Genomic DNA, 17205 nt, shown 5'->3' with positions numbered 1-17205 from the left:
AAAAAAAAAAAAAAAAAGACAAAATGTAGCCAGGCATGGTGGTGTGTACCTGTTGTCCCATCTACTTGAGAGGCTAATGCAGGAGGATCACTTGAGCCCAAGAGTTCAAGGCTGCAGTGAGCTATGATCACACCGCTGTACTCCAGCCTAGGTGACAGAGCGAGACCCTGTCTCAAACACACACACACACACACACACACACCAGATAGTTACTGAGGCCTCTTCTGAGCCAGATTATGTTCTAGACCCTGGGAATAGGCCCCTTAACAAAAAGACACAAATCCCAAGTAGAAGCATGTTGGAAAGTGCATCCCCTAAGCCAACCTGAGGGTGAGGGTATGGGAAGACTTGATGGCTTAGGGAAATCTTTTGGGAAAAGCAATTTTTGGTAACATCTCAGAGTTTTAATTTCCTTATCTGCAAAAAAGGAATCCTTTCACCTGCCTGGTTATTGTTACTGTCCATTGTTACTCTTGCTTTTCTTTTACAGCATAACACGCACAAGCATTGACAGAAATGGAGGAAGATACTCCAACTTATGACCTATAGTTATGGAGGATACTGGGATTTCATCTATTTCATTTTGATATCTCTATTTTTCTGTGGTTTACCAATTGCCTCAAGGGTTGTGGGTTACTTTGATATTGAAACAGATACCTTAATTTTTGGAAAAGGCAACACTGCTTTGGCTCCTTTCCTTTAAGCCAAACCCCTTTGTGATCTGGCATTAGCCCCTTTCCAGCCTCATCTCTTCCCATATCCTCTCCTCTAGCCCTAGCTTGACTTCCTCCTGTCATCTAGGCTTGGCTAACCTTCAGTGCTCAAATACACTGGACACGTCTACCTCCTGGTGACTTTGCTCATGTCACTCCTACTCCCAGCCCTTTAAAAATCCTACTCATCCTTCAAGACCCAGTTTAGTTTTCCTCTCCTCCATGACAGGATCTCCAAACCCAGCCCTCTACTGGCATTCCCTGCTAAGCATTTGCAGTTCTTTTTGCACAAATCTGGCTGCCCTACTAATATGAGCCCCCTTCAAAGACACAAACCATTTCAGATTCACCACTCTGTCTCTCAGAAGGCTCAACACCTGAATTACACAGAACAGATGTTCCAAAAACATCTGCTGAATTATTCATTGTCATCAAGTAGAGGGGCCCCATAAATGCAAGCACTGACAAACATTATGTATTTATTGGAATCATCATGGTTATTATTGTTCACCATTTTATTGGTTCTGTGGCCTTAGGTAACTTGTTCGGCCTCTCTGAAGCTGTGGAATAATAATAGAACCAACCTCATAGGATTGTTGTCTCATAGGATTCAGTGAATTTGTACATATAAAGCATGTAGACAAGGGGTAGTGGTTGACACGTGTAAGCTGTACAATTAGTATTAGTTTCTATTAGGCCTTGAGCTCCACTGTCCTCCTGCACTTGACCGACAGCTTAAAGATCTCCCTGTTTATCTCAGGAAAGTCATTGTAACAACCGCTAACTCACTCTTAGCCATACATTGCTCCAAGTCATTACTTACATTGGCTTGATCAGTTCTCTAACATCCCTCTTGTGTGGCAGGTTCTGTTATTGTCCCCATTGTCACAAAGGAGGAAACTGAGGCAAGGAAAGAGTAGGTAACTTGTACAAGGTCATGTGATTGCTAAGTGCTGGGGTCTGAATTTGGACATGGTGCCTGGCTGCAGAGTCCAGGTCTTCAACCCTTGCCATCACCTGCCTCACTAAGGAACCCTGTGCTAAGGCCTAGCTTGGTTCCTTTCTGGGTATTCTGAGCACCTGCTGTATGCAAAATCCAGTTTCCTCAAACATCTTCATAGAAGCGTAAAACAAAGTGATCTATTTGAGAGTGGAGATGGAAGTAATTTCTGAAGTAAGGATTTCTAGGCAATTGCTTATACATTTTAATTAAATTAAATTTATTTATTTATTTTTGAGCTGGAGTTTCCCTATTGTTGCCTAGGCTGGAATGCAATAGTGCAATCTTGGCTCACTGCAACCTCTGCCTTCTGGGTTTCCTGCCTCAGCCTCCCAAGTAGCTGGGACTACAGGTGTATGCCACCATGCCTGGCTAATTTTTGTATTTTTAGTAGAGATGGGGTTTCACCATGTTGGCCAGGCTGGTCTCAAACTCCTGACCTTAGGTGACCTGCCTACTTTGGCCTCCCAAAGTGCTGGGATTACAGGCATGAGCCACAGCTCCCAGCCTATGTTTTATTTTTAAATTAATTAAAAAAATTTTTTTTTACTTAAAAACATTTCTTTGTCTTTTCTCTTGCACTAAAATTAATTTTTTAAAAAGATCTGAATACATTCTCCTTGGAAACAAAATAAAATAGTATAGAAGTTGCCTTAGGCCTAGTTTCTTCCCCTATGCCAGAGGTTAGCACCATTAGCAACTTGGTTTTTGTCCTTCAGACCTTTTAAAGCACATTTGACTGGACGCGGTGGCTCACACCTGTAATCTCAGCACTTTGGGAGGCCAAGTTGGATGAATCGCTTGAGTTCAGTAGTTCATGACCAGCTTTGGCAATAGAGCGAAACCCCATCTCTACCAAAAATGCAAAATGTTAGCTGGGTGTGGTGGCATGTGCCTGTGGTCCCAGCTACTTGGGAGGCTGAGGAAGGACGATGGCTTAAGCCCAGAAGGCATAGGTTGCAGTGAGCCGAGATTGTACCACTGCACTCCAACCTGGACAACATAGTGAGACCCAATCTCAAAAACAAAAACAAAAGTCCATTTAGGTACACATGCAAGTTACCCATGAAAAGCATTGGATTTTGTGTTTGTGTATTTTTATGTAAATGGTACTATGTTTTACATAGTGTCCTCCTGTTGGTTTTGCAATAGAAAATGTAGAACATAGCTTTTGGGGGATTTTTTTTTTTTTTTTGAGACAGAGTCTCGCTCTGTCACCCAGGCTGGAGTGCAGTGGCGCAATCTCGGCTCACTGCAAGCTCCACCTCCCGGGTTCACGCCATTCTCCTGCCTCAGCCTCCCGAGTAGCTGGGACTACAGGCGCCTGCCAACACGCCCGACTAATTTTTTGTATTTTTAGTAGAGACGGGGTTTCACCATATTAGCCAGGATGGTCTCCATCTCCTGATCTCGTGAACCACCTGTCTTGGCCTCCCAAAGTGCTGGGATTACAGCCATGAGCCACCGTGCCTGGCCAAGACTGAGTAATTTATAAAGGAAAAGAGGCTTAGTGAACTCACAGTTCCACGTGGCTGGGGAGGCCTCACAATTGTGGCAGAAGGTGAAAGGCACGTCTTACATGGCAGCAGACAAGGGAGAATGAGAGAGTTTGTGAAGGGAAACTCCCCGCTATAAAACCGTCAGATCTTGTGAGACTTAATCAATGTCACGAGAATAGTATGGGAAAGACCTGCCCCCATGACTTACCTCCCACTGGGATCCTCCCTCAACATATGGTAATTGTGGGAGCTGCAATTCAAGATGAGATTTGGGTGGGAACCCAGCGAAACCATATCATTATTTTTTTCAGTGATGCTGAATCATAATTACAGTACTTTCGATGTACCCGAATAAAGTGTTATATATGCGTTATCTAGCACCGTTCTCAAATCAGTATGAGAAAGTAGCTTGTAGTATTATTTCCATTTCACTGATGAGGTGACAGAGGCACAGAGACGTGGAGTAACTTGTCTATGGTTGCACAGCTAGTAAATGACAAGACTGGGGCATGAGCTCTGACAATTTAGCTCTAGGACCCAAGATTACCTACTACTTCTGGGGTGACTTTGTTGTTGTCTCAGACAGGTTCTCACTCTATCACCCAGGCTGGAGTGCAGTGGTGCCATCATAGCTCACTGCAGTCTTGACCTCCCGGGCTCCAGCAATCATCGTCTCTCAGCCTCCTGAGTAGCTAGGACTATAGGCACACATCACCATGCTTGGCTAATTTTTAATTTTGTTTAGAGATGGGGTCTTGCTATGCTGCCAGGCTGATCTTGAACTCCTGGCCTCAAACAATCTTCCTGCCTCAGCCTCCCAGAGTGTTGGGATCATGGATGTGAGCCACTTAGCACAGCCTGGGGTGGACTTTTTAAATCCTTTTCCACCAACTTGTAGGATGTTTCCAGCATTTGGCTGGTGTAAGCAGTGCTGTAATGAACATCCTTGTATGTGCTTCATCTAACATGTGTGAATGTTTCTCAACAGAAAAATGAAATTGCCAGATCATAGAGTTTTGTGCAATTTTTAATTTTAAAAGATACTTTAAAATTGCCCTTCAGAGTGGCTATACCAATTTTTGCTCCCTAAAGTACTTTTAAAAGTTTTAAAGACTCCCACTAGGGCACGTCCTAGAAACTAGAAGGAGTTTAGGTGAAAGTTAAAAGCAAATCACTTTATAAGGGATTCAGACTTGTAATTCTAGAAAACATTAGTGAATTGTTCTTTAAAGATTTCCTGATTTGGAATGTAAGTTTTTGTGTTTTTGTTTTTGTTTTGAGACTGGGTCTCATTCTCTTGCTCAGGCTGGAGTGCAGTGGCATGATTACAGCTCATTGCAGCCTTGATCTCCTGGGCTCAAGTGATCCTCCCACCTCAGCCTCCTGAGAAGCTGAGACTACAGGCATGTGCCTCCATGCCCGGCTAATTTTCCTACTTTTTGTAGAGACGGGGTTTCACCATGTTGCTCAGGCGGGTGTCAAACTCCTGGGCCCAAGCAATCCACTCACCTTGGCCTCCCTGTGCCCGGCCAAATGTTACTTTTTATATAGCGTTGAGCCATAACAGTACCTCCCACACAGTACGTGTGGGAGGAGGGAAGTAGGCAGAAGAATCTATAACAAAAAAGAAAAAAAAGGAGAACATTTAATTAATATTATTATTAGTAGTAGAATGAATAGAATCAAGTGAAGAATGGAAGCAATTCTCTGGAATATAGATATTAGTGGTGTTATTAAGCAAAGGGGCTCACTGCCTAATGTTCTAGAAGCCAATACTTTGACACTGGGTTTTTGAGAAAAGAAAAGCTTTTTATTGCAAGTTGGCTCACAAGGAGACAGGAGTCCAGCCCAGATCTGTCTCCTTGTGCTTGCTTTAAGACAGCGATTTTATTAGGAAAGATTTAAGGAGTGGATTCTGAGATTAGTAAGTGATTGGTGGAATGAGAGGGGAGGTCTGAAAAGCCCTTGTATATATGCAGTGATCTCTTCATGTCTCTTCCTGGGTCCCATTTGCAAATTCATGGGGAATTAGTATGAAACATGTGGTGGAAATTTTTAGGCTGTGACGTTAGCAAACTGGTTCTGCACAGACTCTAGTTAGCCATACTGGTTCTACCAATTTTAGCCAGATCTGTTATCTTACAAGCAGAGGGACTTTCAGCAAGTTGTTTCTTTCTGTAACTGCTGTCCTAAAAACTCAAGAATATCTGTTAGTCACTGGTTTCTTTAACTCTTTGGGGCATGGTTTCAGTAGCAGTAGTAATAGTGGTAGTATTAATCGTAGTAAAATATCCCTTTTATTGATCACATTCTATGTGTGCAGACACTTTCTATGTCATTGAAATCTCACAAAACCCATATAAAGTATGTATAATTATTCCAGCTTTACAGATAGAGAAGCTGAGGCTCAGAGTGGTGAAGTAACTTGTTGAGGGTCACACAAACAGAGAGAAGAAAGATGTGAACCTGGGGTGTCTGCCTCTACTCTTCCACCCTGCCTTTCAAGCCTTCCTGCTAGGAGAGGGCATGGGAAGGCCACCTGCCACCACTTCTGGGTACCCAGGGAGGTGACACCTGTGCCCGTGGACTTGCTGTCTTGCAGGCCATCGGCTTCTTCACCAGTGACATAAACTACCTGTTTGAAGGGGTGTGTTATGGACCCCTATTACTGGTCAGCTGCGCATCACTGGTCATCTGCAGCATTTCTTCCTACTTCATTATTGGATACACTGCATTTGTTGCCATTTTATGCTTTCTCCTGGTTTTCCCACTGGAGGTAATGTCTCTCTTTGTCACCCATTTGATGCTGGGCCCCAGAAGTCCCAGGGCTCTGGAATCTGGGATAGCTCTAAGTGAGAACGTTGATTCTTGTTGACCTTTCAATCCATTGTGGATAAGATTCAGCTCCACTCCCTACCTCAAACTATTCTCTGGTCACAACATTTGGTTAATAAGTAAATAAGAGCTGAATGTGATGTGCAAAGTCTACCTCATAGCTTTCTATGGGAGATTATCTGCTTTGACAGCTTTCCTTTGTAGATAATCTCTGTGCAAGATTTTTGTTCCATCTCTTCTACCCAGAATGTGCTGTTGTAATAACACAGCCACCATTTAACATTTGTCTGAGCACAGTATAATGGGGAAAGGGAAGCACATTTGTTGCCAAAGATTCAGGTGAAATAAAATTGAGAAAGCAGAAATGACTCTTGGATTGTGTGTGCTCTGAATTATTGAAATTGAGTGTTTTCCTGAGTGCAGGCACTCTGATTGAAAGGTGATTTTAATTATTAGAGGATTTATGGTTCCAGAAGACAGAGGAACCATTTCAGTTTAGTTTCTGTCTCAGTAGCCACAGCCTGGCTTGGGACTCAGGAAAGAAAGGCCCCTGGGATGCCCTAAGGCATGGTGGCCTGGAGAGCTTCGACTGGAAAACCTCTCTTTGGAAATACACCCAGTTGCCCTACTTATGCCAGACTGAACCCTCCTGCCTTTGTCAAAGGAAGCCCTTGCAGATCAACTCCAAACTTGCTGTATCCTGACTCCAGGTATTCGTGACAAGAATGGCTGTGAAGGCTCAGCATGACACATCTGAGGTCAGCGACCAGCGCATTCGTGTGACCAGTGAAGTTCTCACTTGCATTAAGCTGATTAAAATGTACACATGGGAGAAACCATTTACAAAAATCATTGAAGGTATGGAAAGTCTGGCTTTCTGCTCCAAACCTGATGATGGCATGGTGATCCAAGTCCCTCTCACCTCTTGGGGAATTTTTTTTTTTTTTTTTTTTTTGATGCTTTGGGGATGGTGCTGTGCTCTTTGGAGAATGTTCTTGTGGTTATCTTTGGTGTATTTCTTTTTTATTTCCCAGACCTAAGAAGGAAGGAAAGGAAACTATTGGAGAAGTGCGGGCTTGTCCAGAGCCTGACCACTGTAGCCTTGTTCGTCATCCCCACAGTGGCCACAGCAGTCTGGATTCTCGTCCACACATCCTTGAAGTTGAAACTCACAACGTCAACGGTAAGGGTTTGGGGGGCTTTGTTTTCTCCCCATCATGATCGGGAGTTTTCTCATGTGTCCTTTTTTAGCCATACCCCTCAAAGGTCTGAAGGCTTTGTAAATGAACACTATATGTTCATTTTGATTTTCCAGACAAAAGTACAGCGCTGTCTTCCATCTCAACCCATCTTAAAAAGTGACATCTTGGACAGCCCTGTGGGCGGACTGGACAGCAGACCCATCAGGGGTGGGGGGGAGGTCGTCCCTGTAGTTAAAATTCTGACAATTTGAATTACACCTTGAGGTTGAGCAGTTCCTCTAATCCCTAAATAAGGGCCCCGGAAGTGCACTTCAAATACAAAGGTATAGCTTCTTTGGTCTTTCCCTTCATGGTCAGAACCCGGCCCTGAGAAGTGGCAGCTGCCTTACAGGGTTAGGAATCCCAGCTCTTTGAGCAGAATAAGACAGGGTGCCACTCTTGGAGGGGTGGTAATCCAACCGGGGAAGCCAGGAGGCAGCACCCAGAGCAAGAAGGGAAACATTTGATAGTCTGCGGTCAAGGGATTGTGTGTGCCCCAGATGGCTGGCCCCTCTGCTTGGCTCAGGCATGCACCAGGGAAACAACCCCGAGAACTCTGAGGGTGTTGGGGGCGCTATAGAAGGAATACTTTCAGAGGCACTTGAGGCTGACACTGAGATGACACATGGCAGGTCTAGACCAAGGCATTCCTGCTCCACTGGAGTTCATTTTTGGATGGAGCCAGGAGAAGAAAGGAGGAGAGAGAGGCATGGATTGGAAGGTTCTTTCAGCACCTCCAGGAGGGCACCTTCTGGGGTCCTGAGAGCCTAAGGTGTTTTGCTATAGTCACAGTGCAGCAGGGGTTAGGCATGAAGGGTAAGGAGATGTTGAATGTTAGAAAGAAAACAAACATCTAAAGCAAAGAAGAAGAAATAGGACCTTGACAGCAAGAATAGCACCAAGCTCCATTGAAAGGAAGCAATGCTCACTCACATGAATTTTTTTGGTGTTTCCCAACTTTATTCCTGTATGTACTTCATGATTTTTCTCACTATGCCAGTGGGGAAACTGGGATGCGGTAGGGGCAACCTGCCCAAAGCTAGAGATGTCAGTGGCTAAGCTGCAACAGGGACTAGACCTTTAACTCTAAGACTCCAAGACGAGTGCTCTTTCCCCAGCTTTTTCCAGTCTCCCCCTAAACACTAACTTAGCCTCTGTTGGAGGAACCAACTGCTTGTTGGATGCTGAGGATACGGCTCAGGGATGCGGGTGCCAGGGAATGGTGGAAGCAGGAAGGGCCACGACCCTTACTGCCTCCTCCCCTTCTTATCCAGGCCTTCAGCATGCTGGGCTCCTTGACTCTCCTTCGGCTGTCAGTGTTCTTTGTGCCCTTAGCAGTCAAAGGCCTCACGAATTCCAAGTCTGCGGTGATGAGGTTCAAGGTAGGTGGTCAGGGGACTGGCTGTAGGCCCCCTGCTTGGACGCTCCTCTGCCTTCAGCCCCTGTGATGTTCCTCCCGAACATGTCACCTGGCCAAGGCCTAGGTTGAGAGAGGGATTAGCTAACTCAGTGACCTCCTGTGCCAAGGCTGGTGTGGGGCCTGGGAAGACAGATGAATTGGGTCAGGTCTCAGTCTCCAAGGAGATCTTAGGATAGTGTGTCTAAACCAGGTCTCAGACAGATGCTCTGCAGACTTTATCCAGGTTTGCATAGAGTTACCCTGATAGATAGTTTTGTTTTAGAAAAACACCATAGATGTTGCTTGCATTGAAACACTTGGACATTTTATGTGAAAACCCAGATTTTTGAATTCTCTTGAATGATTAGAAGATCTAGTGACCCTGGACCACAATCTACCATGGCCACAAGCAGCTGGAGTTGAGGTGATAGCTGCCCTGTTTAGATGGAGGCATTTAGCTGCAGTTTGCTGCAGTCTCTACCATACCCTATTACATCTCCAGGCCTGGAGCTGCATTTTAATGATCATGTATCATCTTAGAAATGGTCCACTTCACTTATTTATATAGTTGGCATCTAAGTTTGAAAACCCTAATCTAAACCAATTTTTAAAAGTCATTTTGTAGTCACCCGACTTTTATGTACATGCAGTCCACGACCTATTATCACTCATTCACTCATTCATTCATTAATGCAAAAAAATATATATATATATTTATTGAGCTCCTACCACAAGCTAGGCACTGAGAATACTGCATTGAACAGGGGTCCCTGCTGTCAGGGAGTTCCGATTTGGTATTGGAAACAGACAATTAATAAGTAAATTAATGATCAAAGAGGATTCGATCAGGTCACATGAAGAACCATGATGCCAATAAAACAATGTGATGTCCTAGAGCAAGCGTGTCCAACCTGCAGCTCACGGGTCGCATGTGGCCCAGGATGGCTTTGAATGTGGCCCAACACAAATTTGTAAACTTTCTTAAAACAGGAGATTTTTTTTTTGCGATTTTTTTTTTTTTTTTGGTTAATTAGCTGTCGCTGGTGTTGGTGTATTTTCTGTGTGGCCCAAGACAATTCTTCTTCCAATGTGCCCTAGGGAAGCCAAGGGATTGGACATGCCTGTTCTAGGGAGTATGCTGGGGAGGGCTGGGGGCTCCTGGGAAGAGCCTGGTTAGGAAAGGCCCCTGCCAAGGTGACTGAGTGATGATGACCAGGCAGAGGAAACAGCAAGTGTGAAAGCCCTGAGGCTGGAACGAACTTGGCTGCTCTGAGTAACACAAACAGTGCTTTGCTTATCACCAGCCCAGCGCGCTTCCCTGACTTCTCAGCAGCTGTGAGAAGGCTCCTGCCGCTGCCTTCCTTCCCATGGGACACTGGGTTTGTCCATTCATTCTCCCCTTCTGTGCCTGTTTTCACCTGTGGTGGGGGCAGAGATGAGGAAGACGCAATCAGAGCTCAGAAGGATGGGTAAGAGAGTCCAAAATGTCAGGAAGCATCCTTCTAAATCTCTTAAGCATATCTCCAGGTAGGCCTATTTGAATGTAATCCTGACTTCTGTAGGATCATACTCCCCTCCCATTCTTTTGATTGCTAGAATTTATGTAGTTCAACCCTTGTGCTTTATAGACAGGGAGCTGGAGATGCAGAGAGAAGTGACATGCTGATGGTCACCTTTTGAAATGTATGACCCCAAATGACCTTTCCCCAGTGTGGGACACAGACAGAGTTTTTATTCTCAATAGCTACAAGTAGAATTTTTTTTTTAAAGAGATGGAGGTCTCACTATGTTCCCCAGGTTGGTCTTAAACTCCTGAGCTTAAGCAATCCCCCAACTTGGCCTCCCAAAGTGCTAGGATTATAGACATGAGCGATTATGTCCAGCCCAATATTAAAAGAATTTAATTAGAAAAACATCAGTCTTATGAGTCAATGGCTATCATCACTTGGGATGAGGCTAATGTAGGTTAGTCCTTAGTCAACCTCCTGCCGTTGATAGCGCAGTGTTTGCAAATATGGAAGAGCAGCCCTGTGCTCTGAAATTTGGAAAACGCTGACCTAGAATTGTCACCCACAGAAACTGGCCTTTCCTAACTGGTGGTACTTCTGCAAACTTTTACTGCTTATTTGAAATTCAGAAAACCATACCAACTGGCAGGCTTGTAAAACTGGGAACACATTCCTGCTGAACTAAAGAACTGCATTCCTCCTCCCTCTATTTCCTTTTGTCTTTTCAGAAGTTTTTCCTCCAGGAGAGCCCTGTTTTCTATGTCCAGACATTACAAGACCCCAGCAAAGCTCTGGTCTTGGAAGAGGCCACCTTGTCTTGGCGACAGACCTGTCCTGGGATCGTCAATGGGGCATTGGAGCTGGAGAGGAATGGACACGCTTCTGAGGGGGTGACCAGGCCTAGAGATGCCCTCGAGCCAGAGGAAGAAGGGAAGAGCCTGGGCCCAGAGTTGCACAAGATCAACCTGGTGGTGTCCAAGGTAGCCTTGTTCAGGCCATGCAGGCAGGCTGCCTGCCAGGCGCTCAGGACCTGAGACCGGGGGCTTGGCCAGGTGCCCCACCATATCCTTGGTTAAAAACTGCCCTTTCCAAGATCTCTCCCTTTAAAATTCAAATTTTTCATGGAGGGCAAATACAAGGTATCTTTCATTTTTTAGTGTGAATTAATCTATCATGTAAAATTTTTTTGGCTTAGGTAAGACCCAAAATAATATGAGAGCACTGTGTGCTGGTCCTTGGAAGGACCAAGGACACAGACAGGAGAAGGGAAAGGAGACTCAGCTAACATTTATTACATTCCTCGTATGTGCCAAGCACTATCCTGTGTTTGAATTCTGTTATTCTGTGAACTCACCTTATCTGGCTCTTTCTCTGCCTGATGTTTACAAAGATTAGCTTCCTGCTGTCTCCTCTTCGCCCCTCCTCTTTTCTTCTCTGTTATCTATTAACGTAGATATTGATATCTAATAATAATTGACATAGAATAGATATAGATATTGATATTCATATGTAGTGATAAATGTCTAAAAGCTAGATAATACCTAATAGTAATAGGTGTTAATATCTAATATCTACTGTCTGTTATCTATTTATACTTCTTTCCTTGGTGATCATCTCTAGCCCTATGGTTTTAAATTCTATCTCTGTGCTATTATCTCTAACTTTGAAGTCTCTTCTGGACTCCAGACTCGATTGCATATATAATATCTCTCTTAAATGTCCATCAAGCATTTAAAATGAAATAAGGTTTTGATATTCACCCCCTTTAATGAGTTCCCTAAATCTTCCTTCTCCTGGGAGATGGCACCATCATCCTTCCAGTGGTCAAGGACCTGGAAGTCACACTTGATTCCTTTCCTTCCCTCCCTCGAATCCAATCCACCAGCAAGGCCATCAGCTTGACTTCCACATCTGCCCCGAACCTGCCGCCCTCACCATAGCCCCTCCACTGCCCTATCCCTGCCACTGTCATGCCGCTCCCAGAACCTCCTTATCCCCCTCTCTGCTCCCACTTTTGCCTTCTTATGAGCCTTTTACCATGCAGCAGACAGAGGGATTTTCCTTTTTTAAATAATTAATATGTATTTTTTATTTCAATAGCTTTTGGGGTACAAGTGGGTCTTGGTTAGACGGAGGAGTTGTATAGTGGTGAAGTTGAGATTTTAGTGCACCTGGGACTCGATAGTGTGTATTGTACCCAATAGGTAGTTTGTGTCTCTCACCCCACTCCCACTCTCTGTCTCTCTGAGCCTCCCAAATCCATTATACCAGGGGTTCCTGACACCTGGGTGGTAGACCTGCACTGGTCCACAGCCTGTTAGAAACCAGGCCGCACAGCAGGAGGTGAGCGGCAGGCCAGTGAGCATCACCGCCTGAGCTCCACCTTGTGTCAGATCAGCGGCAGCATTAGATTCTCATAGCAGCGCGAACCTTATTGTGAAGTATGCATGCGAGGAATCCAGATTGCTCCTTATGAGAATCTTGCCTGATGATCTGAGGTGGAACAGTTTCATCCTGAAATCAATCCTCCACCAACCCTCAGTTTGTGGAAAAATTGTCTTCCATGAAACTGGTCCCGGGTGCCAAAAAGGTTGGGGACTACTGTATTATACTATGACAGAAGGATCTTTCTGAAATGTAAACCAATTCAAGTCACTCTCCTTAAACCCTTCAGTGACTTTTCACTGCCCTTAGAGCCCGGGTTCCTCCAAATCGGTACCTGTACCTCTGACCTCTTCCCCACTAGAGTTCTCACCGCTCTGGGGCAGCAATGACGCCTGCTCTGTAGAAGCCTTCCCTGGCTGAGTCGTCTAAAATTGACTCAACCCCAACTCTCTGTCTGTCATAAGAGCCGACTTCATTTTACTCATATCACTTATCTCTATCTGATATTTGTTTATTTATTTATTTATGTAGTCTGTCTGTCTTCCCATCCCCTCAGCTTACGTTCTAAGCTCAATGTGAGGTCTTCTCTTCATTACTGGGTCCATAGAGGAAACTCAGATCACTATTTGATGGATGAATGAATGTTTGAATAAATGCATGCATGCATGCATGCATGCATGAAATTCTGTGAGACTGGCTTCTTTATTCCCATTTCACAGATGGAGAAACTGAGGCCCAGAGAAGCTAAGTGGCTTTCCCAGGATTGCTGCATAGAATAGACACCAATCTGGAATTCAGGGTTCTTGCCACCTACCCCTGAGTTCCCCTCTGCCTTTTCCTTGTGATCTGCTTCCTCTCGGGCCACCCCTCCTGCCTCCAGGGACTAAACGCAAAGCTCCTCTTGAGCTTTACTTGTCTGAGGAGTCTTGGGCTCTGTGTGGTTGTTTTGTTTTCTGTGTGTTGTTTTGGGTTCTAAACAGTTGAGCCGCCCTGAGCAGGTGGATATGCCAGGGCTGTGCTGTCCCAACACTTGTGTGTCCTCCTTGGCTTGCAGGGGATGATGTTAGGGGTCTGCGGCAACACGGGGAGTGGTAAGAGCAGCCTGTTGTCAGCCATCCTTGGGGAGGTAAGTGATCTGTGGCCACATGCGTGCCTGTCCGCAAGCAGTCCAGGCGCTCCCAAGCTCCAGTGCCCCAGGCAGGGTCCCCCACTGCTTTCTTCCTCACAGGGGTCTGAGCAAGTGGGGTTTTTATAAATGAAAAATGGTTGTGCTTGCACTGTGTGGGAGGTGTGTGATCAAGGTGGCCCTTTCTCTTCACCTTGTGGCAGCACTCCTGGTGCGGGCTGCCTCTTACATCACCTGGAGATCTGTCCTCACCTGTGCTCTGTGAGGATACAGGATATTAACTCAAAGTTAATATGATCATACAAATTATTTAACAGGGAATTGAGTCCAATCTCTCTTCCACACTGCAATACCCTGTTGCAATGGTTCCTTTAAAAAAAGAGCATAAAATCATTTTATAAAGCCAAACTCATAACATTGAGAGTGGGATGTTTGTGCCTTTTAGGACGGGATCGGAAGAGAAATGTTGGGGGAGAAACAGGGAGAAAGAAGGAAGGAAGGCTGGGGAGAGGAGGCCTGCTGGATGGGATGGGGCAGTCTTACTCGTACTCTGGCAGTGGGGTACATATGCCTGCTAGGTGCACTTGCCCTTGAGATTTGAACCCCTCATTCCATCCCCTGCGGACAAGTTTGAGGTCTGCTGCCATGTGGACATGTGGTTCACACACCCTTTCTCCAGTTTCTTTTTTCTTTCTTTTCTTTCCATTTTCTATTCCCTTCCTTTCCCTTCCCTTTCCTTCTGTCTTTCTTTCTTTCTTCATTTTTTTCACACAGAGTCTTGCTTTGTCATCCAGTTGGGAGTGCAATGGCGTGATCTTGGCTCACTGCAACCTCTGCCTCCAGGGTTCAAGAGTTTCTCATGCCTCAGCCTCCTGAGTAGCTGGGACTACAGGCATGCGCCAGCAACCCGAGCTAATTTTTGTATTTTTTGGTAGAGACGGGTTTCACCACATTGACCAGGCTGGTCTTGAACTCCTGGCCTCAAGTGATCCACCCGCCTCGGCCTTCCAAAATGCTGGGATTATAGATGTGAGCCACCATGCCCGGCCATTTCTCCGGTTTGAAAAAACCCCAAGCCCATTCCCCAGATCCTTTGGGGTCACACTGCACACCTTATAATGAACACTAAAAGCACCTATGACACCTGCTACGCATTTTTGTTCACCTTCCTGCAGGAGTCTTACACCAGCCCTTCCCCACAGAGCCCCAACCTCACCCCCTCCTGGGCTGCCATCTCTTCCCCCTTCTTCTTCTGCCCATTGTCCCTTGTTCCCCTATCACTGGGAGAAGTTTTCCTTCCTTTCTTCGGCTTTTGCCTCAGCTCCTTCTCCCAAATGAACATTGCCAAACTCATCCCTTCCTTGGAATGCGGTTATGTTACCAAAGCCAGCTCTCTCTTAACGCATCAGCCATGTGCTGCATGTGGGATGGCCTTTCCCCAGTTTCTTCGCAACTGCAAGGAAGAAAGACTCCATTAAAAAAAACAGTAAAACTAGCTTCAGTACTTACATGCCAAGTCCTGTGCAAAGAGCTTTCCATTTTCCCCTTTAACGCTGGTAACCTCCCACGACAAAGGCACACTCATGATGACCCATTTACAGATGAGTATGTGAGATTCTGAGAGGTGACTCATCCAAGGTCATGCAGCAGGTAAGGGGTGAGCCAGGGGTGAGTCCCAGGTCCACCTGAGGTCAGAGCTGTGTTCTACATCACAGGAGCATCACCCGGCAGCCTCCAGGCAAGGCCACCTCCCTACGCGCCCAGTGGTTTGTCAGTTTCCTATGCAAATAAGCCTGTCACTTTCCTTCTAATAAAGGAAGACACAGAGATGCCATTTTAAAGTTCTTATTTGTTAAAGTCTCATGTAAAGTAAACATGTCAGGGTATAAAAGAGAAAGGATTAAGAATGATGAGGTCCCATGTCAGGGTGCTGGGGATGAATGTCTATCTCTATTTGTTTTTAACGTGTTGTTTTGAACTTATACAGAAAAGCTGGAGGACACTACAGCAGGAATCCATATACCCACCATCTAGATGCAGCCGTTGATAGTTTTTGCATATTTACCTTACTATACAGACGTATATTTTGTAGAATGCTTTAAATTACACAGGTTATAACACTTTCCCTTCTAAATACTTCATCATGATGTCCAAAAGTAAGAACATTTTTCTACCTAACCATGATAACATTATCCTACCTAACAATAATAATTCCATAATACCCAGGCATGCTCAGAGATAGCCTGGAAATTTTGGTGTGCACGGTGAAGACCATGGAGGCACTGGCTACCAGGGAATGGCGCTGGGACAAATAAGAGGAAAAAACGTTTGGGGTATCTTTAGTGCAGACCTTGGATTCAGTCCAAGCAGGACCTGGCTGGGCTTATCTCCAGCTGCTTCCACATGTTCTCATGGCCAGTCCCTGCAACTCGCTGGTGGGCCTGGCAGGGCCACATTAAAAGTCCCTTTTACCTAGGAGAGCCCCCAAGATCCTGGAGGGCAATGGGGCCGTGGGCACTGTGCCTGCTGAGCCAGGCAGGCTCTGTCCCTTTGCCCACTTGGTCCTAAGGCTGGACTCATTCTGCCACAGATGAACTTGCTTGAGGGCTCAGTGGGGGTGCAGGGAAGCCTGGCCTATGTCCCCCAGCAGGCCTGGATCGTCAGCGGGAGCATCAGGGAGAACATCCTCATGGGAGATCCATATGACAAGGCCCGGTAAGCTCCTGGAGGGGAAGGGGAGAGCACAGGGCATGTGGCTGGTCTGGGGGCACTTCCAGCTTTGAATGGTAACCTGACAACTGCTAACACTTGTGTGCTCCACTTTCACTCATTATCATATTCACCCCTCATTGTGAAAGAAATACCATCGTATCAATTTTCCAGATGAATCAGCTGAGGCCCCAAGAGGTTAAATAATTTGCCCAAAGTCACCCAGGTGGTGGGATGTGATAGAGCCCGGATTTGAACCCAGTTGCTTTCAGAAACTTCATGCTTAACTATTATGCTGTATTGGCTTAAAATAGTCAATACATTCTCCCCCCTCCAAAATTGCTACAGTAGAACTTCATTTGTATTCGTTAAATCTTGGCCTCTAAGTGAAAAGGAAAACAAATGAGAGCGATGAGGTTCTGTGACATAGAGGAAACCGGTTTGAATCTGTGGCCCCGTGGATCTCCCAAGTCTTGTCCATATCCCTCCTTTCCCTATGTGGCCTCTCCCTGCCCTAGAATTATCGGGTTCACCTGCCCGAGACATGAGATTGGATATCATGAGTGAAGCCTTTCAGTGAAGGGTCCAGGAAAACTGCTCTGAATGCTACAGCTACGCTTCCAACTATGGTGGACTCTGACCTGTGACTGTTTGCTTGGTTTTGCAATTGGCCCCCGGTAACAACATAGATATGGAGGTGTAGGAACTGGCTGTCTCTGTCTGGTTGTCCTGTGTACACCTCACAATCATGTCCAATGCCAACTCATGAGCACCCTGCCTGCTCAGCCCC

The 17205-nt window shown here is 45.6% G+C and overlaps 1 protein-coding gene across 1 annotated transcript in view; it reads left to right on the top strand.

Annotated features, from left to right (window-relative positions):
- The window catches only part of ABCC11 (ATP binding cassette subfamily C member 11), a 63956-nt gene that overhangs the window by 10725 nt on the left and 36026 nt on the right, over window positions 1–17205 (top strand). The window contains exons 6-12 of the mRNA XM_065537743.2: window positions 5815–5988; window positions 6758–6905; window positions 7082–7230; window positions 8563–8670; window positions 10924–11175; window positions 13635–13706; window positions 16297–16421. Of these exons, the coding sequence (XP_065393815.1) occupies window positions 5815–5988; window positions 6758–6905; window positions 7082–7230; window positions 8563–8670; window positions 10924–11175; window positions 13635–13706; window positions 16297–16421 (1028 nt within the window). The remainder of the gene's footprint in view (window positions 1–5814; window positions 5989–6757; window positions 6906–7081; window positions 7231–8562; window positions 8671–10923; window positions 11176–13634; window positions 13707–16296; window positions 16422–17205) is intronic.

Source organism: Macaca fascicularis, chromosome 20, assembly GCF_037993035.2.
Source record: "Macaca fascicularis isolate 582-1 chromosome 20, T2T-MFA8v1.1".
NCBI classification, from domain to species: Eukaryota; Metazoa; Chordata; class Mammalia; order Primates; family Cercopithecidae; genus Macaca; species Macaca fascicularis.
The sequence above is the reverse complement of the archived record's forward strand: the minus strand, read 5'-3'. Positions and strand labels throughout refer to the sequence as shown.